The sequence below is a fragment of the Vipera ursinii genome (genome assembly GCF_947247035.1).
Source record: "Vipera ursinii genome assembly, chromosome: 2".
NCBI classification, from domain to species: Eukaryota; Metazoa; Chordata; class Lepidosauria; order Squamata; family Viperidae; genus Vipera; species Vipera ursinii.
Genome location: NC_139513.1, coordinates 222,599,923 through 222,627,173, shown reverse-complemented (window position 1 = coordinate 222,627,173; position 27,251 = coordinate 222,599,923). Strand labels below are relative to the sequence as shown.

General features: G+C 38.5%; 1 protein-coding gene across 1 annotated transcript in view; it reads left to right on the top strand.

The window, feature by feature from the left end:
* Positions 1 to 27,251, top strand: part of KDM4C (lysine demethylase 4C) — a 205,499-nt gene that overhangs the window by 125,575 nt on the left and 52,673 nt on the right. The window contains exons 14-16 of the mRNA XM_083352535.1: positions 4,067 to 4,248; positions 6,929 to 7,142; positions 8,561 to 8,637. Of these exons, the coding sequence (XP_083208661.1) occupies positions 4,067 to 4,248; positions 6,929 to 7,142; positions 8,561 to 8,637 (473 nt within the window). The remainder of the gene's footprint in view (positions 1 to 4,066; positions 4,249 to 6,928; positions 7,143 to 8,560; positions 8,638 to 27,251) is intronic.

Genomic DNA, 27,251 nt, shown 5'->3' with positions numbered 1-27,251 from the left:
ACATTGAGGTAGCTGAAAAATAAAATATAAAAAGAGATTCTTATATGAAATAGTTAAGCTGTTAGAATACTAGATACAAAACAATTCTATGGGTGGAATAAAATTGAACTATCCTAAAAGTGCAGCGGTCCATGGTATTATAGGTACATTGATTATGAGAAGAAATCATCCAAATCATCCCCATCACGTTCTGTTGGACAAATCAAGGGACAATCAACTGTTTCCACTGGATATAAATAATGATTTCCTTGCCTAGTATGCACTTAGTTGCCCTCATTTTGAACTCTACATTATAAATGCTTTTTTATACCCCGATATACCCATTCGTCCCTTATATAAGGGACGTGGTGGTTCAGTGGGTTAGGGCTCTGAGCTTGTTGATCAGAAGGTCGGCAGTTTGGCGGGTCGAATCCCGAGTGCCGCGTAGCAGAGTGAGCGCCTGCTACTCGTCCTAGCTTCTGCCAACCTAGCAGTTCGAAAGCACGTAAAAATGCAAGTAGAAAAATAGGGACCACTACGGTGGGAAGGTAACAGCGTTCCATGCTCCTTTGGCATCTAGTCTTGCCGGCCACATGACCACGGAGACATCCTCGGATGAGCGCTGGCTCTTCGGCTTTGAAACGGAGATGAGCACCGGCCCCTAGAGTTGGAAACGACTAGCACGCACGTGCGGGGGAACCTTTACCTTTACCTATACCCATTCGGGTATTTATACCATCTAATTCCTCCTATTCTTTCAAAAACAAAGCATGACACACAACTGTGCTTTTTCCATTGTTTTTGCTCTTCTTTCTGCTTGAGCAATTTAGTGCCTGTTTTTTTTTTTGACGGCTGGGTCCCAGTGTCCATTTTACTACCTGTGCTGCTGTAAAATGGCTTCCTATTTTCCCGTTTAGGAATTTGCCACTTGCTGTTGTCTACAAATTCTTAGAAAATGAAAATCTGCCTTATTCCCTCATCATATATTTGTCTTCATTAGTTATAAACAGCCAATGCCAATTATTACCTTTCCTTTCCTTTCCTGATACTTGCACTCTTCCTTTCATATCAGCATCATATGCTGATTCTCCAAGGAATAGCGAGCCCTCATTATTAATGTTAACTACAGCTTATGTAGTAGTTTTTCAACGCTCCTGATAATAATTTTCCCCATCTGTAAGTCATATTTCTGATTCCACACCACACCATTTATTCTGTACTGGGTTCTATTCTTTCCTGCTTTTTACAAACAGTCCAGTTGTTCACATTAATCCTTATTCCCAAACATAACAGGCCCGCTTTTACAATTTTGTTGTAACATTCTTCTGAGCAGGTAGTGTTGTTAACTTTGCTTCCAAATGTTTGCTTTTCAGCTGGCTTTAGCTCAGAGGTCTTCAAACTTGGCCTTTTATGACTTGTGAACTTCAACTCCCAGAATTCCGCAGCCAGGCACACTGGCTGAGGAATTCTGGGAGTTGAAGTCCACAAGTCATAAAAGGGCCAAGTTTGAAGACCCCTGCTTTAGCTAATCTAGGCTGTGTTGAGAAAGGTTTCTGTGAAAGGGCTTGTTTCTCAGTCTACCCTCAATAGGAGGATAGTTATTCTTCACATAAAATTTAAATTACTCTACTAAAGTAACGAATATGTTGGCTAAACAGGACTGACTTTTTTCATTTTATTCTGAATGCTATGTTGCTTTCTGTTGTTCTGTTCCCCAAATGAATTTCTGTGGCTTATTTAGCTGATGGTTATATTGATTAAAAATACATCAAGAAATCATAACAGAAACTTATGAAAAAAGAATACAATTTCCATGTCACCCGATTCTCCATTTATGTTTGAATAATTTTTTTTAAAAAATCCAAAATTATATTGTATTTAGATCTGCTTGCTTTGCATTATGTGAAGAACACAATAAAGAAAATGATAATAGGAGTCAAAATTTGTTTGAATTTTCCCAACAATTGCATGCTTGAAGAATAAACATGATATAGTTTCACACTAAAAGTGCTATTAAAATATTTTATAATTATTGATGTTTTTAGATATGTCAGAAAATTAATTATACTGAGGTATGTATTTCTAAATTAAGATCAGACTACTACATTTCAAAAGTATCCAAAATTTGTAATTAAATACAACACTCCAGTCTCAGTTCCCCTGTCTGATCTCTCTATAGCATTAAAGAATGTAGGCAAATGTATAGCTGTCTACCTCTGTTTCTCAACAATCCATATCCATGCATTGACAATAGATTCTTGGTTGTCTCAAACAAATACATTTGAGAGTCACATTTGGTGCACTCTTTCAACTGGTTACAACAGGGATCTTCAAACTTTGCCCTTTTATGACTTGTGGAGTTCAACTCCCAGAATTCCTCAGCCAGCATGCCTGGCTGAGGAATTCTGGGAATTGAAAGTCCACAAATCATAAAAGGGCCAAGTTTGAAGACCCCTGGGTTACAACATCTGAAGTTGTGTGTTACAGTAGCTAGAAGAACTGGGTACTTTTGCATTCTCACTGTTTTACTGGAGGTTAAGTAGATGCAGTTTTCACAAGTTTGTTCCTTTCATATCAAAAGGCAATCAGTTTAATAGCAATGGTATGATAGTTGGCACCGAGGCTTTGGTAACTACACTTCTACAGTGCCATTTGTCTGCTTACATAGAACACAACAGAACTGGTTTCCAAAGGTTTTCTTAATGAAATATATTTCCAGGCTTAGCAGCTGAATCACTAATACTGCATGTCGGTGGTAGACAGCTCTTCTGAGCCTAAGTCCTGTTGACTTACAACCTATTTTGATCTCAAAGGTTACTAGTGGTTGGCAGGCAGTTGAAGATCTTATTTCAACCATCTAATAGTTTGTAGGCATTGGATAATCTGCATCTGAAATTGATGTGTTTTCCTAGGGTGTGTCTAATTAGAACTTTTCAGGAACATCATCTATTTATTTATATGATTTATATGGCTGTCCATTTTATGTAAGGTAGCTCTGGGAATTGACAACAATAATATTGTCCTTCCCTCCAAACCCTATAAAAGCAAAATCTGGTATCAAAATTATCCAGTCCATCTAACAATACAATTTTCAGGCTGTAACTTCATCTTAACTTGAAGGATCCCATCTGAGTCCAAGCTTTTGAACTTGTGCTGGAGCCCATCCTCAGGGAACTTCTCAATCTCTAGGATGTATGCACTGTGCACTTGTTTAGAGATTGAGACGTTCCCTGAGGATGGGCTCCAGCATGAGTCCAAAAGCTTAGAAGAACAAACCTCTGGTCCCAGTGACTGACTCAGATTGAATCCTGCAACATTATTCTGGTGTCATGAGCAGATACCGTCAGTCTTGCAAATAAACTGGCCGCATACCATGTAACATGTCATTAGGCCTCAAACTAATGTTTTGTTTTAGTTTTTCAGTTCTGTTGGTGGAGGACACTAGCCTTGAATAAATTTGCTTTTAAAAGCAGTATTCATTGTCTCTGTTTGTGCAGAAGGGGAAGTTGTAACCCCAAGTTTCAGTTGTGTTTTCCATCAAAAAGCACATTAGCTGTAGATAGTTTCTGACAAAGATTTGAGCAGGTGTAGAACCTATACTTTTGAATGTCCAGAAGATCATTCAAAGAATGGATGTTACAGTTAAGCATCTTGTTCTTTCAGCATATAGGGTACCATTAAATTTCTTCTGTGCAGAGGATTTGCTAATCATAAATTAGTTAATAATATCCCAAGATCACATTATGATACATAATTTTCTTTAAAGTATAAAAGATTTTAATAACTTTAAGGAGTTATTTTCAAAATAGCACATTGTTCTGTGTGTCAGTGATAGGCATGTTTGACTATCACTTGATATAGATTTTGGCAGGAATGAGTAACTTGTCATAAATAGGGAGTTAAGAGAACTGGTTGACTGTTCGGAATTCTCTGTATCTTTGAAATACAAGCTACCTCTTCAACCTGAATTCATTTATTCTTATGCATTTTCATGAAGTTGCCATTCATTCTTTTTTAACTTCCACTTAAATAATTGTTTGCTTTTACCTTCCAAATATAGTTATTTCATATGTCAATTTCTTTTAAGAACTGCCTGAGGCTCTCTTAATTGAAGAGGAAATACAAGAAACAGAATCCTGGGCCAAGCCTCTCGTCTATCTTTGGCAGAACAGAATACCAAATTTTACTGCTGAAAAGGAATACAATGCAGCTGTTGCCAACTTGGAACCCTATTGTGCCATTTGCACACTACTCAAACCTTACTATAAGGTAAGGAAGTTTTTATTTGAAAAATAAAAGTACAGCTACACAAAAATTCTAGCACTTACACAACTATTTTATTGTGAAACTACAAAATGTCTCTTTATTCTTAGCATGTAAAGGTTCGAAAGGTAAATACACCTCCATCCAGCACATCAAAATAACTACTCTGATTCCAGGGAGGTATGTAGACATTGTAATAAGGTAAAAGGTAAAGGTTCCCCCGCACATGCGTGCTAGTCGTTTCCGACTCTAGGAGCCGGTGCTCATCTCCGTTTCAAAGCCAAAGAGCCAGTGCTTGTCCGAGGACGTCTCCGTGGTCATGTGGCCGGCATGACTAGACGCCAAAGGCGCACGGAACGCTGTTACCTTCCCACCGTAGTGGTCCCTATTTTCCTACTTGCATTTTTACGTGCTTTCGAATTGCTAGGTTGGCAGAAGCTGGGATGAGTAACAGGCACTCACTCTGTTACGCGGCATTTGGGATTCGACCTGCCAAACTACCGACCTTCTGATTGACAAGCTCAGCGTCCTAACCCACTGAGCCACCGCGTCCCTTAGACATTGTAATACTTACCATTAAAAAAGGAAGGAAGGAAGAACTATGCTTCTTGTTTGTAGCAATCGTCTTTGTGACAAAAGAAATAGAAGGAAATTGTGTGTGTGTGTGTGTGTGTATCTAAACTAAGAGTATAATTTCACTTAGGATTTACCTCAATGTAGATAGGCACATACACTCAAATTTAAATAATGAATGCATATTCCTCCTGTCTTGGATCTCCTCTTTCACTTTATGCAAAGCTGATTTTCATATCAAGATCCTTCCCATGTACATGTAGGGGAAAGATTAGATCATTTTGTAATTTTTTTAATGAACTATATTTAAACTTTTCTTTTTTAAAAATTCTATTAACAACATTGCTTAAATTATATTTATTTTTTTCAGTTACCATTTTGGTACTTTCCTGCTTGCTGTGGAAAGCCAAAAGTTTTGTATTATTTATTTATTTTGATTTATTATAAAACCTTACAAAATAGATAAATACAGGTAGTCCTCAACTTACAACTACAACTGAGCCCAAAATTTCTGTTGTTAAGTGAGACATTTGTTAAATGAGTTTTGCCCCACTTTATGACCTTTCTTGCCACACTTGCAGTTCATAAGTTAGTACTGTAACACGGTTGTGAAGTGAATCTGGCTTCCCTGTTGATGTTGCTTGTCAAAAAGTTGGAATAGATGATCATGTGACCTTGGGACACAGCAACGATCATAAGTATGAACCAGTTGCCAAGCATCTGAATTTTGATCACACGATCATGGGGATGCTGCAAAGGTCATAAGTGTGAAAAATGTTCATAAGTCACTTTTTTCAGTGCTGTTGTAACTTTGAAGGGTCACTAAATGAATTGTTATAAGTCAAGGACTATCTGTATTGTATAAATCATAAAATCAAATGAGATATAAAATATCAATAATATCCTAAATCCCGGCATAAAGCACAATAAGAATGGATAATAACAAATTTATTTTCATATATGGAACTAAAACAATTAGATAAATAGGTGCTAAAAAATTGCAGGAGAATTTTTAAAACCAAAAGACTGATCCTGATAATAAAGATACTGATTTTTTTTAAGGACAACATTGCACAGTTGGGCAGCTACTTCAAAAATCTTGTTTCACATAGCTGCCTTTTCCATTTCAGACTGAAATAAATATTTTCTCATCTTCTAGTGTTTACATTGCAATTATTTTGACTCAGTCTCAATATGAGCGTATGTTCTTCAATGCGTTTACTGTAGTTTTCGCTGTTCAGATATTAATGATATGTAATCATGGATAATAATCTATTTTACCATATGGCTAAATAAAATAAATATGCATTTGGATACACTGATAGCTGTGATATTTTTTCTCTTTTTTTGTTCTTACAAAACATTTGTCATTTTCATTCTATTTGCTACAAAAATTGGCAACTTCTAAAAAGACTCATGTTCTCCCTGTTTTGTATATATTGTACTCTGTATATTGTACTAAGCATCCCTAAAATTTACCAATTTATGCAGTGGTGGGATTCGGTATGTGAACAATCACTTCTCTGTGTGGATGCCACTTCCAGAAGTCCATTCTGGGCCTGGGCAACAAAAAATTAGCTACCGGTTTTGCTGAACTAGTGCGAACTGGCTGAATCCCACCACTGAATTTATGAAAGGGTGAACATCACATTGGTAGTTAATTAGTGTAGCCTCCATTTTTGGCCAGAGCTTAGATCTTTCTTTTGAATCTGAATCCAATCTAGTTCAGCAACTATAGAAGAATGATATTCCTGGTTGTATACCTCATGAGACAAAATTTCCAGGTCTTAATCAAATACTCCCTGGCTACAGCAGATGCAGTTTTACTTAATAGAATGACTCTTGATGCTTCCCTCATTGTCAATATACTGCTTTCTGCTCTTTTCTTATTTTACCAATTCTAAAAATTAATAGTAAGAACTAAATGCGGTGACAGAAACAAGAAAGATTAAAAATAAGTGCCAAAGTCTGCTTCAACTTCTAATTTTACAAAAATAAAAACTTCAAAAAGAAATTGCATCAAATGTAATATTATTATAAATTATGGGCAATTTACAAAATAAATTACAAGAAAATTGAGTAAACGTGTTTCTATTTATAATTTATTTTTCAGGCTGATAAACCTAATGAAGAAATATATGCTTGGTCTGAAACAAAACAAAAAGAAATACGTATGTCCAATGAAAAGACAAAACCACTTATTCCAGAGATATGTTTTATTTATAGCGAGGAAAATACTGAAAACTATCCATCCAATGGCTTTATTGAAGAAGATGGGACTAGTATGCTAATATCCTGTGCAAAATGTTGTGTACAGGTCCATGCAAGTATGTATCATAGCTTTACATTCCACTTTCATTTTGTTTGCATTGTTCAGCTAATCTTTGAGTAACTACTATAATTAATCAGTCATTATTCCTACAGGAGATGTAGGATGATATAGAAATCATTTGTATCAAAAAATGAAAGAGCCTAATACTGGTGAAATCAGAAAATGGGTTTAAATATTCTATACAGCAGAAATAGAGCATGATTTGAATAACTGAACGGTTGTGTTTGCAGGAATCTATAGTTCTACAACCTTGTTTTACACCATGACCTAAAAGCTTAGAACACTTAAGTGATTTGATTGAATCACAGCATTGATCATTACCCAGTACTGGCCCTTCATTATAGAACATTATTACTATTGTGATCAAATAGTAGTTTTTCTCCCATGGCAAGGGTATTGGATTACCGTATTTTTCGGACCATAAGACGCACCGGACCATAAGACGCACCCAGTTTTTAGAGCAGGAAAACAAGAAAAAATTCTTTCTCCTTCTCTCTCTCTCCCTCTCTTTCTCTCTCTTTCTCTCTTTCTCTCCCTCCCTCTCCCATTGTCCCTTCCTTCCTTCCTTCCTTCCTTCCTTCCTTCCTTCCTTCCTTCCTTCCTTCCCTCTTTGTCCTTCCCTCTCTGCATTAGAGCAGTACCCGCGGAGGTGGCCCTGCAGCCCAGCTTTCTCTTGCAGAAAGCAAGGTGAAATGGAGTGAGGGAGATTGCCAAAAATGCGAATCGGCCGATCTCGCGCTCCTGCAAACTCCCTCGCTCGGTTTCAGCTTCCCTTGCTACAAGAGAAAGCAAGCTGAAACAGAGTGAGGGAGATTGCCAGAAATGCGAATCGGCTGATCTCGCACTCCTGCAAACTCCCTTGCTCGGTTTCAGCTTCCCTTGCTACAAGAGAAAGCAGGCTGAAACGAGGCAGATTGCAGCAGCGCGAGATCAGCCGATTCGCATTCCTGGCAATTTCCCTCACTCCGTTTCAGCCTGCTTTCTCTTGTAGCAAGGGAAGCTGAAACCGAGTGAGGGAGAGTGCAGGAGCGTGAGATCGGCGTTTCTCAGCATGTGCCGATTCGTGCTCTACTTGCAGAGGTTGGGGCTGGCCATACGGATCACCTTCGGACCATAAGATGCACCCTCGTTTCCCCCCCCACTTTGGGGGGAAAAAAGTGCGTCTTATGGTCCGAAAAATACGGTAATAAGCAGGCTATCATAGTCAAAGAATTTTTGAAGAAAGCTGCTTTGAGGAATGAGAACTGTTGCTTTTATTTCAGCTGCATATTTTTGAGAAAATGCTTGTTCTTCACTTTCTTTAATCACAGCATACAAATCTTTTTTTTAATGGTTCAATTACATGTTACTGCTTTAGCTAGATAAATAACAAAGTGCAAAACCTGTCGTATCATTTTTGCTCTTTCCTTATAGGTTGTTATGGTATTCCTTCTCATGAAATCCACAATGGATGGCTTTGTTGTCGATGTAAAAGAGGAGCCTGGACAGCTGTAAGTTATGAACTTCCTTTAATTGTTCATAATCCCAACCAACTAATCTCCATATTATGTGTGACAATAAAACATAAACATATGTATCTCAGAATTGACAAATATTTATTTTATGAATTTAACATATTGTTTTAATTATTATTGTTTGGAATGAATTTTTGATATCATTTTGGTATATGGTAAATAAACCATATAAAAATTAAGAACAATTGGAAAAAATCCAAATACTGAATATCTTGATACTAATAATAATCAGAAATTGCTCTCATTATTTGTTGTTGCAATGTGGCTGATAGTCAACTAGTTCCAGACTGTAGCTAATTAACTGAGGCTTTTTGATACCATTCTTTTAAATTGCTGAGTACTGCACAAGTTATTCCAAGTTTGCATAATATTCCATCTAGAAAGATTAATGGACTGTCAATTATTTATTACCACTCTTTGTAGCTAGATGAACAGACTGAAATTTAAAATTGATAACAATGAAGGGTAAATACTTAAGTTCAAAGGTGCAAAGCAGTAGACTGAAATTCTTTGTTGAATATATATTATACAGGTAATTGGTATATAAAAGAATTATATAGAATATAATGCTGGTGATGACCTATAAAGCCCTAAATGGCGACGGTCCGGGATAAATAAATAAATTTGAGGGAACACCTGCTGCCAGCATCAAGCTCCCTTCGTCCAGTGCACTCCTACAGGGAGGGTCTTCTCAGGGTGCCTCCAGTTAAAGATTGCCGGCGGGTAACACCCAGGGGTAGGGCCTTCTCAGTGCGCGTGCCTGCCCTTTGGAACCAGCTGCCCGCGGAGCTTAGGACTGCCCCCGACCTCCGTTCATTCCGCCGGGACCTGAAGACCTGGCTCTTTGAGCTCTCTGGCCCAGCCTGAGAATTTTTTAATTTTTAATTTTAACTGGTTTTTTATTTTTCTCAGGGTTTCATTTAATCTTTTTAAATTTGTTTTTAACTTTTGTATTGATTTTCTTTTAAATATCCTGTAAACCGCCCTGAGTCCTTCGGGAAAGGGCAGTATATAAATCTAAATAAATAAATAAATAAATAAATAAATAAATAATGTACGCCTCAAAATAGCAATAATTTGAAATCTTTATTTTCTATTGAGATTTTAGTTTTATGATATTAAAGAAAGACATGTTTCTGATGTTCTTCTATTTTACAAATTATTTTATGTGGGATTTGGGGGAATGGTAATGTACTTTTAACGAAAATATTTATATCTTATGCTATGTTTATGCTTTCTGATGGCTGGGGTTGAATGGTTTCAAGATGCATACCTCTTACTCCTTGAATACATTTCCTATGTTGTTCCAGTATAAGTTTCTTTTCCTGCAAGAAATGCTGAATCTTTTTATAGTTTACTGATTTCCTCTAAAAATTAAGTTTATTTTTATGGTAAATTCAACTGAATGAACCCAATAACTAAAATCTTCAGAATAATTAAGTTGTAAGATTGTAGAAGATAAAACTACTGAAATTTGAGCCAACTTTCACATTTAGATATCAATTATTCAAAAATATATGTGTGCTACTGTATTATTTTTATTTTATAAGTGCTGATAAATTCAACATGTAGTACAGTAGTCCAGAATTTACCATTCAGTTTGTAAAAATTGGCATTTCTTTCCATCTAAAGCTATTGTAGCCCTTCCAGGTAAACCATACAGTAAACAGGGCTAGATGAAGTACCTCTACTTTATTACAAGGCTACATTCATACAAATTTGCAAGTCTGATGGTACAAACTTCCCACTGTCACTTTTAACCACTTGATCTATTAGGGCAGATCCTTCCTAAGTTTTTTTCTCTGACCATTAAGCCACTGAGGGCCTCCATGTCTCTGTTTCCTAGACAGCATATTTTCCCCTCATTCCCCAAGGTCGTCTATACATTACATTACAGCTATGAAATTATGCACGAAATTATATTTACCTGCTTGCTTATTTGGGTTTATCCCGTGCTTCATTCATGTGTGACTGTTAGTAGATAACATTCCCCCATCCAGTAATGAGATTAAAACACTAACTTTTTAAAAACAGCATTGCCTAAAAGTAACAAGAAACAACAAGCAGTACTATTCTTAGTGCAGGGGAGAAAATATTGCAACAGATCCCCAAGGCCCTCTAAAAAAGTGTTTTGAAAAGCCTTAATGGCCTATTGAAACTGTAACACTTTTGGATACAATCAGAGCTATGAGGAAATGCCCCAAGGGAAGGGGGCAATGACGAGAAAGGCTGTTCCTAAGGTCTCTCAGATCTGGGCGCTCAGTTAAAGATGGCAGAAGGCAGCCTCAAGATACCCAGATCCTGGGCTAAGTCGTTCCTCGTAAAAACTGAATACCTAAAACCACACTGGGCTACTTTATACTTTTAAAAACTAATTTATTTTGCTAATTGACTTTTGTATCTATAATTTTTCATAACATATTTGTATGTTATCTCTGATGTAACTGAAGAACTATCCTTTGTCCTACACCAGGGGTAGGCAACCTTGGCTCTTTTATGACTCGTGGAATTCAACTCCCAGAATTCCTGAGCCGCCTGGCTCAGGAATTCTGGGAGTTGAAGTCCACGAGTCATAAAAGAGCCAAGGTTGCCTACCCCTGTCCTACACAAATTAGGAAGAGAAGGATTAGTAAGTGAACTTTGCAATAAATAGTGACTGCCTCAGTCCTACTATGGAATATATTAATTTATTTATTTTTTAGGAAAAGAAGTAGACTGAACAGGTTGGCAGGGACAATAATTCCTTCCAGCTGTTGGTAAAGAACAAACAGAAGGTAGCAAATATGATGTGCATATTAACCAAGGCAGGCAAATAAAATGGCAAATGCCAATGTAGAACAGATTAATACAAAAACATTGATTCACACATACAGCTAATTCAGAGTTTGCTTGGTGAACTGCTATTAAAATGTTCCTAGAGTCCATTTCTGAATGTGTAATACGTTTTCGTTTTAGCAGGGTAGGCATTCTTTCCAGGCAAAATTGAATTTTTCTTCCCTTGTCGGTTATCCGAGAAAATTGTGAAAGGTTCCTTATCAGACAATCAGAAGTTCTGGGTCTTATGAAACTGCTTTTGTTACAGCTTCTGTAAGAGTTGTGGGTGGGTTTAGAAAGGAGGGGGAATGGTAGAAGTCAATCCCAAGAACTGACAGTGTGTCTTTTAAGTCAGAATGTAATTATCAGTTTAGTTCAGTAAATGGAGATAAACAGCCCTGCTGCTCTAACCAGAGTTTGTCAGTTTTATTTCAGCCAAGGAACTGACCTGGCACCTTTTAGCATTAGTAAGAATTACCATGAGTTTCATTGAGTAGGTAGCTCAGTAATGTTTAGAATGATGAGGGCTTCTCATCTAATAATACCTACACATAATGATACAGTCCTATGAATAGATAAATGTAAGAGTAGGTTTTAGTGCTGGAACCCAAAACTGAAGTCTAAAAATAAGCCTTGAGCAACTCTATGAACAACTGTTTTGCAACCTATGTTCCAGCAGAAAGTGAAACAAGTTAGTCATAGATCAGAAAATAGATCATTGTATTTGCTTGTAGAGCCATAAATTAGGCATCAGGCTTTCATCTGAGTTGCAGGGGATCAGGCAGTAACACTGAAGTAAAAGTCTAATTACAGAAGTCAAGCTTCAGTGCAGAGGTAGGTGCAGTTGCTGGAACCAGTCCAATAGTCAAGAATTCATGCAACATGCATAATTCATATAACATCCAACATCTTCTGATGTTGCAAATGTTCCTACAAAGTATCTCACCTCAGTAGGGCCCTTAATATTCAAGAATTCTTTACTACTAGAGTCAGACAAGGAAAAACATCAGGTGTTTCCATTGCAAGTGATTATTCCTTTGCTTTGCTATCATCTTAACCTCTATACATGCTACTGGCATTCTCAAAACTTGGGAGGCCTTCCTCCAACTCCAGGTCAGGGTCCTCTATATCAGAGAGAGGGGAAGGCAGCATCTGTATTGGTTCTTCTTTGGTTGACATTGGAGCTGAGGTTATTTTTTTCCCCCCTGAGTTATATTCATTCCAGGAAAAGCAGCTGCCCACCATCTCACCCAATCATTAGTTCTGATAATTTATCAATCTGTCTACTTTATCCATTCTGTTTTCGTTAATCCTGCTAAATGTTATAATTTTGTAGTCAGTCATCCAATTGAATCACATGTCCAAAATGTATGAATTTCTGCTTGCTGATCATCTCAAGCAAGCAATGGTTCTTTCATCCAGATCAACCAATTGATTCTTCCTGCAATCCATGCTGTTACTTTCAGTAATTGTCACTAAATCCCTAATATGAAGGCAATTGCATTCTGTTTCTTACCCTTTTGCAATAACCAGGTTTAACTGCCACATGTTAACAGAGATGGGAAACTATTGCTTTAACAATTTTGATCTTGACTCCCAAATATCTTTTTCAATGACTTTGTCTCTAGGATTTATCTTTACTTCTCCTGCATATTGTCTACCTTTTTTCCCCTGAGTATGGAGATAATAAAAGGTAAAGGTAAAGGTTTCCCCTGTTCAGTCATGTCCAACTCTGGGGGGAGGTGCTCATCTCTGTTTCTTAGCCAAGGGAGCCAGCGTTATCCAAAGACACTTCCATGGGCATGTGGTCAGCATGACTATATGCTGAGGTGCACGGAATGCGGTTATGGTCCCACCAAAGTGGTACCTATCTATCTACTCGCATTTGCATGCTTTTGAACTGCTAGTTGAGCAGGAGCTGCGACAAGTAACGGGAGCTTACCCAGTTGTGTTCAGGTCTTAAATCCGGACTGTCAGCTTTCCAGCTAACAAGCTCAGCATTTTTAATACTGACTTTACTTCTCCTGCACATTTTCTACCTTTATTACCGAGCCCAGAGATAGTCCAATCTACCATTTTCATGTGTTTACCCTCTGTTTCACTAATTGTTCTGATCAGTGCTTTTTTTGTCAAAGAAAAAGGTGCCGGAACTCACACATGTCATACAACCCGCCTTGCCTACCCTACAAGGTTCCATCCAAAAAAGGTGCCGGAACTCCGTTCTGAGCGTTCTATGACAAAAAAAGCCCAGGTTCTGATTAATATTATCTTTCTTGTCTTAAAATTTTGCCTCAGGTATCATTTATGATTTACTCTTTATTAGTCTCTAATTGCAAGTATCCTTTTAATTTCTCACGTTTTTAAAACATTTTATTTTTCTTCCCTTTTTAAAAAATGTATTGGCATTCATTATCAAAATATCTTTATCTTTTTTTTGCATGGTGTTGAAAACCTGTTGTGTTCAGTCCTTGTATATCCATTTTGTTGTCCAAGGATTTCTCCATCTTTTTTGGGGGAAAGTGGCTTTTCTTGTTATAAAATCTATTTTGATCTTTTCCGTGAAATTTTGGGTGGACTTCTCTGGCATACCTCCTCCCTTTATTTTTCTAAAATATTTGATATATTTAATAATTCATGATTGGTTCCATAATAAACACTAGAAGTATTCTGCTGGACTGGATTGTATTTTTCTGCCTTCTATTTTGAATTATTCATTGATCTGATTCCACTGTTACCCATATGGTAATGTCCAGTGTGGAGCTTGCTTTTCTGTTGCTTGAAGCAGGTATTAGCAGTGAACATAAGCATTCTCTTTGCAACACTCAATTGACAATGTCTACTTCTTCAGTTTCTCTAGCTTTCGTATCCTAGTTATGCAAAGTACTACGCTCTTTCTAAATGGTATTTGGCACATGTTCTAATCTGCCATAAAATTCTTCAGTTTGTATTTACGATTGTATTTTGAAGAGAAATAATTTAAAATAATGTTAATGCTCACTAGATACTGTATATATACAGTATATTACAGTATATGTGGTATGTAGAATGAAATACAGTTATAAAACAGTTTCTAGTCCATACCACCTTTCCCCTCTTTTTTAGTTCTTTTTTTAGAAGACCCCTAAAAAGATATTTATGAATAAATCCCTTAACTACCTATAGTCATCCCTACAGCCTTTCCTTTTGGCAGTACTCACAATGACTCAATTCTTGCATCATTCAAGACATTTCCCACCCCTTCAAATGATTTTGTGCATTTTTATTTATTTATTTATTTTTGCACTGTTTACTATGTGTCTGCTAATAGTTACTGAAGAAGACAAAGAATTCTGTATTACCCACCTTTGGAGGTGGGGGCTAATTTAAAGAAAATCAAGAAGGGAAAAGAATGGCCCTGCTTTGTCTGGAGAATAAAAGAACCAAGAAGTTTAATAATTCATCTGCCCTGTTCTTGAAAGTGAAACTATATTCACCCATAGCTTCTTGATTGAGAGGAATGCCTCATTAATCTTAAACGTTTTTGAGCAGAAACTACTAATAAAGTCAGGAAGAATAATGACTAACAATTCAGGGAAGAAGGCATCCTGTACAGTACGTAGTCCTGAATTTATTCTTCTGGCAGTCCGTTCAGACACGAATGCCTTCATTTTATTTATAAGGCTAAATGGGAAGATAAGAATTCTAACAGTTTATGTTAAAGATTGAAAATCAGTAAATGTGTATAAATTAAACAACAGTTTTCTACGGTTTTCTCATTCATACTAAAATATTTATTTTCTTCATAATTCTGAGCAGCAAATGTATAATGGAGAATATAAACTGGAAGTCTATAGCTCATAACATATGTACTGCAGGATGTACTGCAATTCCATATTGACCTTAGCTAAAGTGGGTTCCATTTAACTAGCTATGCATGCTTCTGAAGAAATGCATATTATCTGGTATATTCCCAAAAAAAATCACTGAGGAAGGGATGGTTGGTACTTCCTCTTATTAAGTGCAGTTTGAAAGTGTGTGTGGATGTTTGTTTGTTTTTCCTGCTTGTTGAATAATCATCTCAGGTTTCTCCTATATAAGGATTCTGTTCTCTTTTAAATCTAGCTTGGGACAGCTATGATTGCTTACCTGTTTTCTAATGCTCTGTTGTTGTCCTTTTAACAGTTGCATCATTGCAGCTTTGTTGTGTTTGCGTGAGTTCTTTTGAGTTGCTTTGCCCACAACTCCTGGAGTTTTCTTCCCTCCTGCCAATTATGAATATGAAGCTATCATTTCCTATTCAAATGTTAAGCACAAAAAGGAATATTCCTTCCTTCCTTCCTTCCTTCCTTCCTTCCTTCCTTCCTTCCTTCCTTCCTTCCTTCCTTCCTTCCTTCCTTCCGTGTTTCTGTGGAATAGGGCTAAAGGTCTTTTGTTTCTCAAGGATCTGGAGTGGCTCAGCAGTCTACTCTTTATACTCTTCCCCTTGTCAGCTGGGGGAATACTGATTGGCCTAAGCATGTTCTCAGCATTTTGAGGCTGGTAAAAGTGAAGATGATTGCAAATTGGCTTCCAATGTTGATTGAGGGGAGTGGAAACATTTCGTATGGAAGTGTCTTTTATTTATGTATTTCTCACCTTTTTGACCCCCCAAAGCTTAACTGATGACACAATTGAATACTTTTTTTGGGGGTGGGGGGGAAATGTAAGATTATTTTGTACGCGTAATCCTGGTAAGAAAGACTTGCATTCTAAACACATTTAACTTTTCTTAATTTAGGGGCATATGTTAAAATATTTTTTTAGGGGAAAAGTTACAATTTTTTTCACTTTCACTTTTTTTGTTTAAAGTCTGTATATGAAATTGGGGAGGAGGGAAGGCTGAATGCCAAAAACGTTTTGGAATACACCTTTGGCTGTCTATTTGGCAAGGAAATACAGACATTCTGTTTTCTCCTGAGACTTCTTTGTATACAATTTTAGTAATATATATTATAAATAAAAATCTCTGACAGTGTTAAATTTATCTAGCTGAGATGGATAAACATACCACAATATCTAACAGAGAGTCCAGTTTACAAGCTATGCTTGCTGTAGTTTTAACAGTGACAGAATTTTCGTAAAGCAAACATGCTGAGAAATATGTCTTGCTAGTTCTAAAATGTGAATATTCAGCATTATTTCATTTAAAAAACGACTACTCATTCAATTCTTCAACCATACTATTTTTGTCAATTTATTTAGAGAATTTTTCTAGTTTGAGTGAAATCATTAAACTGAGTCTAAATTTGAGATGTACTTGACAAGGATTGGGGAGTGAAAGACTTAAGGAAAGATCTGTATTAAAATAGAAAATAGAATTGACTGCTATGATGCTGTAAAATTGAAATTTGGCTTAACAAATATGGAGATCTCCATAATCACATTTATTAAAAGAGGTTCTACATAACTTGGCAATTTACCAATAATCCCCCATATTGTCCTTTCCCTCAATTCAAATGCTGGAAGCCACGTTATTGCCTTTCCTCCCCAAGCATCTTTGTCCATGAAACAAACACAAATTATTTCATTTTCCATAACCCTGACATGTCTTATTTTCCTCCCTCTCCAGCCTAATCCTGTTTTATTTCTCAAACCTAAAGGACAGATTCAGGAAAATACCCCTGTGCAACAAAATATTAATATTTATATTGAAAGATTAGTATTGCATTAAGAACTAATACTAATTCCTGCTTGAGCTAGCATTGGACCACTGTGGAACAGAAACTAAGAAGAAACTTAACTGATAAAGATACTTGAAATATTGATGGGAAATCAAACTTTTAACAAGAGCACAAAAACAGGATATTGATTTATGAATTGATATTATTGTTATTTGTATAACATGATGAAGATGCTTATAGCTAACTTTGAATACATTAGTGGTGCCAAAATTGTAACTGTGTAATGAGGGGAAAATGGAAAAAATATGGGGAAGAAAAGAGTATCAGGGAAAAAATACTGGATTGTGCAGTACTGTCAAGTAATCTAGCATTATTGGGTGTCTTCTCCCCAAAAACGTTTCTTTGTCAATGACATCCTTTTTAGGTTTCATGCTGCAACTGGTATTTACTTGCTGACATTCTATCTCAGAGGTAGTCTAGCAATGAGATGGAGGCTCCAGTGTGAGGACAGGCCCTAATCAAATAATAGGATAGGATGGGATGGGATGGGATAGAATAGAATAGAATAGAATAGAATAGAATAGAAATTCTTTATTGACCAAGTATGATTGGAAATACAAGGAATTTGTCTCTGGTGCATAAGCTCAGTGTATATACAAACAGCAACAAGTGATAAGTCATAGATAAATGATAAATCATAAGATACAATCATAAATCATAAGATAGAAACAACAACTGATAGATCATAATCTACCAATAGAAGAAGGTAGAGGGAAAGATGAGAGGTGAGAAACATGAGGAGATGAGAAGATGGAAAAGATCAGAAGAATTATAGCAATACAGCCTACTACAAATATCTTTTGGCATAAGGCAATGCTGTGGGAGTTAGGTGTTTAGCAGAGTGATGGCCTGGGGTGGGGGTGGGGAAACTGTCCTTATGTCTAGTCATTCTGGTGTGCAATGCCCTGTAGTGCCGTCTTGAGGGGAGAAGTTGAAACAGTTTATTTCTAGGATGTGAAGGGTCTGTAGATATTTTGTCAGCCCTCTTTCTGGTTTGTGCAGTGTAGAAGTCCTCAGTGGAAGGCAGACTGATTGCAGTTATTTTTTCTGCAGTCCTAACTATTCATGAAAGTCTGTACTTTTCCTGTTTGGATTCTTTGCCAAACCAGACAGTTATTGAGGTACAAATGACAGACTCAATAATTCCTCTGTAGAACTGTACCAGTAGATCCTTAGGCAATCTGAACTTTCTGAATTGATGCAAGAAGAACATTAAGTATGATTCCATTAACTGTAATATTTCATTTCATTTCATTTCATTTATTGGATTTCTATACCGCCCTTCTCCCTAGGGACTCAGGGCGGTTCACAGGGCATATATAAATAGGTATACAAAAATTAAAAGAAAATTAAACCGTGCCCAATTAAAATACAGCAATAGTAAAATAATAAAACCAATTAAAAAACCCATATTCCCCTTCAGGCCAGACCAGCTAACTCAAACAAGTGGGTCTTCAACCCGCGACGGAAGGATCGGAAGTCCGATGCCATCTGGAGCTCAACCGGCAGTTGGTTCCATAGTGCCGGGGCACCCACAGAGAAGGCCCTCCCCCTGGGGGCCACCAGTCGACATTCCCTGACTGGAGGCACCCTGAGGAGGCCCTCTCTGTGGGCACGCACAGGGCGGAGGGGAGTTGACGCCGGCAGCAGGTGGTCCTCGAGGTATCCCGGACCCATGCCATGTAAGGACTTAAAGATCATAACCAAGACCTTGAACCTCACCCGGAAGACAACTGGTAACCAATGCAGCTCGCGGAGCAAAGGTGTAACATGGGAGTACCGGGAAACTCCCAAGACAACTCTCGCGGCCGCATTCTGTACCAGTTGGAGCCTCCGAGTGGTCTTCAAGGGAAGCCCCATGTAGAGAGCATTACAATAGTCTAGGCGAGAGGTCACGAGCGCATGAGTGACCATACACAGGGCATCCCGGTCCAGATAGGGCCGCAACTGGCGCACCAGGTGAACCTGGGCGAAAGCCCCCCTAGTCACGGCTACTATATGGTCTTCCAGGGTAAGTCGTGAGTCTAGGAGGACTCCCAAGTTGCGAGCCCTATCCACGGGGGGTAAGAGCTCACCCCCCATAGAAAGCGGTGGAACATTTTGAATGTCCCGGGATGCCGGAATGTATAGCCACTCAGTCTTGTCAGGGTTGAGTTGAAGTCTGTTCCTCCCCATCCAGACCCGAACCGCCTCCAGGCAACGGGACATCACAGCGAGGGCATCACTGGGGTGGTTTGGGGTCGAAATGAAAAGTTGGGTATCATCAGCATATTGATGATACCCAACTCCAAAACCACGAATGATCTCACCCAGCGGTTTCATGTAGATGTTGAACAGGAGAGGCGAGAGAACCGACCCCTGAGGAACTCCACAAACGAGAGACCTAGGGGCCGATCTCTGCCCCCCTGCCAACACCGACTGCGAGCGACCCAGGAGATAGGAGGAGAACCACTGAAGAACTGTGTCTCCCACTCCCAATCCTCTGAGACGAGTCCCAAAACTCGGGCCCGTCATAGAGGTTAAGAGTGTTTAAGGAGGCGGGTCGCATCCAGGAGAGGGGGGCACCCCTGAGGGCATACAAGTCCGTGCTGGTGTATTGTCGCATGAGTCTAGCAAGTCCAGGATAGGCATCCCATTAGTTATGTCCATGGGAGGATCGAAACATGGAGACAGATATCTGGGTCCCCACCCAACTACACTGCCACTCAGTCGGGTGCCCCCAGAGACAGGCCGCCCCCCGCCCTCTCACGACGGGTTGCAACTCTGTTCCTGGGGGTGGACCAGATATCCTCTGGGTAGGCAAACCCCATAGAGCTCCCACCTCTATGGGGCTGCAAATGGAAAAGTCAGGCCACTCTCCCACCGTGGCCGGTACCCAGGTGTGTCCAAAATCCAAGGTTTAGGTTTTAGGTTTTATTTAATTTGTATACCGCCCTTCTCCCTAGGGACTCAGGGCGGTTCACAGGGCATATATAAATAACAATACAAAAGTTAAAAAAGATTAAACCAATGCCCAGTTAAAAACAATAATACAATTCTAAAACAACAATTTAAAACCCATAATCCCCCGTCAGGCCAGACCAGCTAATTCAAATAAATGGGTCTTCAGGCCACGACGGAAAGTTCGGAGGTCTGATGCCATCCGGAGCTCCACCGGCAGTTGGTTCCATAATGCTGGAGCGCCCACAGAGAAGGCTCTCCCCCTGGGGGCCACCAGTCGGCATTCCCTGACTGGAGGCACCCTGAGGAGGCCCTCTCTGTGGGCACGCACAGGGCGGAGGGGAGTTGACGCCGGCAGCAGGTGGTCCCCAAGGTAACCCGGACCCATGCCATGTAAGGACTTAAAGATCATAACCAAGACCTTGAACCTCACCCAGAAGACAACTGGTAACCAATGCAGCTCGCGGAGCAAAGTAGTCAAGGCGAGAGGTCACGAGCGCAAGGGGAGGGGGGGGGTAGGCAGGAAGATGATAAGTATATATGTCCAAGGCAAAAAGGGTAGGCAGGCCAGGATAGTAGAGATGGTCAAAGTCGCCGTCGTTGCTGCAGAAGCAGTCCAAAGGCGGTGCAGGAACCACATCATCTTTGCTCCATTAAGATGACCCGCGGTCATCTTCTCCGCCGCTAAACGGCCCGAAGACGCCGTCGCCGCCAAGATGACTGACAGTCGCCCTCTCCACCGCCAAAACGGCCCGAGGGCAACACCGCCGCCGAAAGCAGCCCGAGGTGACCTGGGGCAACATGGGGACCCCACCGCCGGCAAGAGGGCCAAAAGCCCAAAAAGCGGCAAAGCCAGCCACCGGCCACCGCGAACGGGCCACACAGTCCCAGGAACGTCGGTGCCGCCGAAAGCAGTTCGAAAGCAGGCCCCAAAAACGTCCCACCAGCTGTTGGCCGCCGAGAACGGCCAGAACACACCACCTTCGCCGTCGCCACCAAACGCGAGCCGCCGCCGCCACCAAGCGTAATATCCATCTTTCTCCAATTAAAAGTTCATTAAAATTATATTTAAAAAGATTTTTTTAAAACCACAAACAGCAATATCTATGTAGTTTTCCCGCTTGAATGATTTCCCTTCAACATATAGTCTCATTTAATTACCAGTCTCTTAATGACTGTTCAAAGTTACGTTGTATCATAAGTACCAAAAAGGTACTTATGACCTGCCTATGATTACAACTGTGGCACCATCCCCTCTCCCCTGGTCCACATGTTCTCAGCTCACCTTTATGACTTGGTGCAGCATTCAGCAGTCGCGTGACTGCAGTTTGTAGCATTTTATTTTACCAGTTTAACAACTGTAATAGCCACAGTGATTCACTTTATAACCATTGCAAAAGTGGTTCTGAAATCAAGTCAGGTCATGTGGTAACATGCTTAGTGACTGCACTGACCTACAACAGAAATTCCAGGCTCAATTGGGGTAGTTACGTAAGTGAGGACAACCTGTGTCATTAACCTTGTACCTGCCGGCCTTTGGAAAGGCAATCCAAAACCTGGTTGTTTCCTCAGGCCTTTTGATCAAAATGAGCAGAGATGTTTCTGGGTGCCATGTATTGTTTTAGTTGATTTTTAATTGTATGTGTTGTTTTCTTTTGCATTTGTTGCTTGATTATTTTGTACACTGCCCAGAGTCACACTGATTGAGTTGGATGGTACATGTTCCAAATAAGCAGCAGGGAAAAATGATTGCATATTTGTGAAACTAACAGTTTGAAAGCCTGCACTGGAAAAATTAGTGTAACTAACAGTGACATTAAAGAAATTTACACTTTTAAAAAGCTGGTCTACAATTTATGTTAATGTCTATGCAAATTAGGGGAAGATTCATATAAAATCTTCCTCTGTTAGGGATGTTGGAAACAAAATTTCAGATATGCCCACAGATTTTTTTAAAAAAAATCTGTTTAGAAACCTGGATAGAACATGCCCTCTAAACATAGATAATAAAATGGATTTAATTTTTACTGGCACTAAGTGCTAGTGATGACATAGCTCTTTTTCTTGGTATCAAAATCCAAAGATGTTTTTAAAATGGTAAATGAATGTCCATTGGTAATGGTATGAATAATGCCATTTATGGCAAATGAGACAAAATTACTGTTGATAGGGACACCAAGGAATTGGAATTCAGGCTGCACTAAACAAACCCCTTTTCTTGAAAATATTGTTTCAGGGTACTCCTGGATTCATTTCTGAACTTGAATACTCAAGTTTTGACTGAGGCTTAGATTGCATTGTTATGCTTAACCATAATGTATTCCCAAGAGTGCCAGATCTTGCAGATCGATCAATTACATAATTATGTTTAGTTTAATTTAAATTTAAATTTATCAATTGAATTATGTTTTGGAATCCTCTCTACTGCAATTTGAAAAGTTCAGAAATTCCAGAATGCTGTATAGAAACAATTGACTGTAGCCAGTCATGCATATGACTCTATTCTTTTAAAAAAGCTACTTGAAAGAAGTGCTTTGCAATACATAGAAATGCATAGGAACCATATCTGGTTCATAAAGCAGCTTCATTGTTTGCAAAGCTGAAGCAGTTGCTTTGAAAGCTGCTCCTACCTGTGTCCACTTCATGCCATGCATAACTAGCTACCATCCATTTTCAGACATGATTCAGAGTGTTGGAGTGCTGGCTGTCATGTATAAAGACCCAAATTGGTACTATATGACAAAGTCTAGTAAAAATAAAAAGAGTCCCTCCCAGGCCTGGGAATTCTTTTGCAAAAAAGGTCAGAATATGATTCAAAAGCATTTTATTTCATCAGATGTTGTACATAAATGGATTTTGGCTGTTCAGTTTGGAAGTTTCACTTTTTTTGGTTTTGCTTTGTTTGCACTTAAATATGTAAGTGGAAATCGAAATACTTTATTATGGTCATTAACCTGCATAAGGGAATTGGCATTCAAAATTAGTATTCAAAATTAAATTGACAATATCAGGGTAATTAAGAAAGGTAAATGCAAAGAAAGAATTTTGGCTAAAAACTATATTAAATAAAAAAACATTGTTGCTTGCTTAGGCTACATATGTGTAACAAAAGAGAAAAGAGATTAAAATTAGCAATATGTGTAGCATAAACTTTGAATTCGCGAAGTATAAAATGGATACAAATATAAAAAATAGATAAAACAATAAAATTATCCTAAAAGGATTAGAGAATTAACAATATAGGGGAAGAATTTGAATTCATGTTTAATCATATTCCTCCCTAGCCATTCTGTAGACACCTTGTAGAGCCTTGGTGGAGCAGTGGGCTAATGCCTCCTTAAGTAACACCAGCTGCCTGCAATTAGTGCAGGTTCGCATCCCACCAGGCTCAAGGTTGACTCAGCCTTCCATCCTTCCGAGGTAGGTAAAATGAGGACCCAGATTGTTGGGGGCAATAAGCTGACTTTGTAATAATGCCTCTTGGGGGGGGGGCGAAAGCCCTAATAAGCAGGCATATACATAGAATGAAGGCTACTGCTAAGCTTGTAAGCCGCCCTGAGTCTTCGGAGAAGGGCGGGATATAAATGGAATTAAATAAATAAATAAATAAATAAATAAAAATAATTGCTTTAAGAGCCAATTGTTGGTAGAAAAACAAATTTAAATACAACTTTAAGTGAGATTTGCTTTTAATGTTTCCCTGCTAAATGTAGATTATAAAATGGAACATTCAGCACCCTTATCAAGAAAACACAAATACTAAAATCCTGACCTTACTGAACTTGTTAACAGTTTTTTGTAGAACCCATGTCAATGTTTTAATCTTCAATCTAAATGTATTCATTATTTTAATTTTTGTGAGTCCCTCTCATAGTCTATTGTGTTTAATCTCTGCAGTTTGCTATTAAAGATGGTTAAAGATAGGTGAAAATAGTTTTCAAACAAATTGGTTTTTTTTCTTCCAAATGCTGATATGAAACTTGCTACATTTTAAACAAATGATTTTAGGCAACATTATAAGATACCAGGATGTACCTTAATGCAGAGGTCCCCAACATTTTGGGCACCAGGGAATGGTTCTGTGGAGAGAGGATTTTTTGTGGATCGGAGGGGGTGTGGTTTTGTGTGCTGCCTGCATCCTGCAGATGGGGCTTCGCTTGTTTGCACAGACCGATTTCTGGCATGACACGGACTGGTGCCGGTCCACGGACCGGGGCTGGGGACCCCTGTCTTAGTGTCTTAACATACTTTTAGTAGAATGAAATCAATGGGAAAAAATGAGGCTGGCACTCTTATATTTTCTAAGAATTATTTCAACTATTTAAGTAAAAATAGGAACTTGTAATTTTGCCATATTGTAGCCACAGATGCAAAGCACTTAGAAGGAAGGACACTCCATTCCTCCCCCCCCCCAAAGCACAGAGTACTGCTCATATAGGAATGATTTGTCTTGACAATGATTTCTGATTTTTTCCCCTCATTCAGCCACCCGAAGAATAATTGACAAAAAAAGATAAATCAATTTACTGTGAGAATTATACTTGCCTCTTTTTTGTTCATTTTAATAGACTCTCTTCACATTTACACTCCATAAGATTCATAGCTTTTAATGAGACTATTTAAATTGAAGATTATGTTCAGATGTAATCACTATAGCATGTGCTTGATGAGGAAATAACCTTCTGACCTGATCAGATAAGATGTGCTTGTAGAGAAAATGAAATCTAGTCTGCAGCACTTGTCTGGGGGCACATCTTTTAAGAACACTTATCTAACAGTGATAGCAATTACTAAGGTCACAGCTTTTTGTCAGGAGCAGCAGAGGTAGGTTGCCTTATATACCATTATCCAGATACCTAATCTGATAGTTTGCCTTGCATGTGTACTAAATGACTTCCGTTATTATACTAGTCAACCAGAATCAAACTCAATCAATCCACCTTTAACCTGCCTTGGCTGGTACTGACCCATTGATTTTGCTTTCCTGAAAACAATTCCCAGGTTCCCAAAATATAGATTGTAGCCCAGTATGATCTAAGTTCATAGCATTTGCCTAGCTAGCTGATCGCAATTGTATATTCCTGATGAGATTAGTAATATGCTAATTTTGCATTTTATGTTATTAATATATATTTTTGTAGTATTATCACATTTCATTTTGAACCTTCTAAGGTAGGGGTGTCAAACTCCTGGCCTGCAGGCTGGATGCGTCATGCCGAAACCGCACCCACCCAATTGCCAGCAATGGAAAAAAAAAGTCACAATACATCGTGACACGTTCTGTGACGTTGCGAGTTTGACATCCCTGTTCTAAGGCAAAGCCTTTTTGTAGAAATCTTCTCTCAAGTATTCAGAAACAGCCACATGTATTCATTTTTCTCATACCTTCTCCCAATAATTATACTAAGGGCAAGAGTAAATTTTACTATTAAATGTCTCTCTCTTTGTCTGTCTTTGTTAGGAAGAGGCCAAATTGTAAATTATTGTGCTTATTGGTACACTCATTCTTGTGGCTGAATGATTAGTTCTTGCAATCTATGGGAGGGGTCCCCAACCCCCAGTCTGGGCTGCAGCATGCCAGCAACCAGTCTGCACAAACAACCAAAGCACCATCCGTGGGATGCAGGCAGCACACAAAACCATGCACACTCCGGTTCATGGAAAAACCTTTCTCCACGGAACTGATCCCTGGTGCCCAAAAGGTTGGGGACCTCTGATCTATGGTATTCTCCAACAATTAAAAACTTTTCTTTTTCATTTAACCTTTCTGAGGGTCCTCCTTTCACAGCCATGTTACAACTGGGAAAACCCTAGTCAATAACAATATACCTTTGTTGTTCGTGAATATTTTTTAATTTTGCTGTATATTATTATTCACTTACTGCTTGTTCATGACAGCAGATTCATTAGTCACTATTTGATTGTCTTTTGATCCCTTGCCATTACAATTCTCTTTATATGCATATGTGTTTCCCAGACAATCTTTCATTTATATCAGGAGTTCTGAACTGCAGGTGCTTGCACCCTCTGTGGGTGCAAGATGATATCCCAGGGGGTGTGAAAACTTGGGTTTAGAAGTTTCAAAATTATAATGTATATGCATAATTCATTGCTGTTATTTCAAACCTTTGTAAGGGGTGCGAGAATATATCAGAAACGTTCTAGGGGTGTGTGGTAAAAGGTTAGGAACCGCTGATTTATATCATTGAACACCTGTGTTATATATGCGTGTTTATTATTAAGGTTTACCAGTCCAGCATTCACATACTACATAAAAGAATAGTGAAATAAATTTAATTGTTTTTTTTTAAAAGGTGGGGGGAGAAGAATCTTATTGTATTGTTCTCTGTTGAGAATTATTACCAAGCTTGTGCAGTTTGATATCACTGTTTTATGTGATAATGCCATCTTTCTTTGCCTATTTCTCTAAGACAGCTTGCTAATCACATGTTGATTGATTGATTATGTGCAATCAAGTCATTTCTTTAAGTGATAAAGCAGCATGTGATACTGAGCACCATGTTATAAAGCAAGGATCCGCAAACCCAGGGTAGGTGGCAAGATCCTCCAAGCCATCTTTATGCTTAGAATGAAGTACATCATTGAGCATTACCACAGAAATGCTTTCTGTAGATTTTATTAATTTACAAGACAAAGAACAGTTTTTCCATAAATACATGGGAAAGTATAAAGTATATAAGTATATATGAGTACATGAGTATAAAGTATCAAAGTACTTTATGTTTGATTTATAAATATTAAGATAGTAAAATAGGACGGGAGATTTTTACAAATACTAAGACATCAGGTATTTTAGGAGCAGCAAGCGACAAAGTATGAAGCTTCTTTCATTTATCTTGGCACTTTTGGGTGGTATATTTCTCATTAATTTTATACAGTATTGACTTATTTGGCAGGCTAGAGAATTTGCTAATACAGGTTGTCCTTGACTTACAACACTTTGTTTAGTGACCATTCGAAGTTACAATGGTACTGAAAAAAAGACTTATGACCATTTTTCACACTTACGCCCATTACAGCATCCCCGTAGTCACATGACCAAAATTCAGATGCTTGGCAACTGACTCATATTTATGACAGTTGCAGTGTCCCAAGTTCATCTTTTGCAACCTTCTA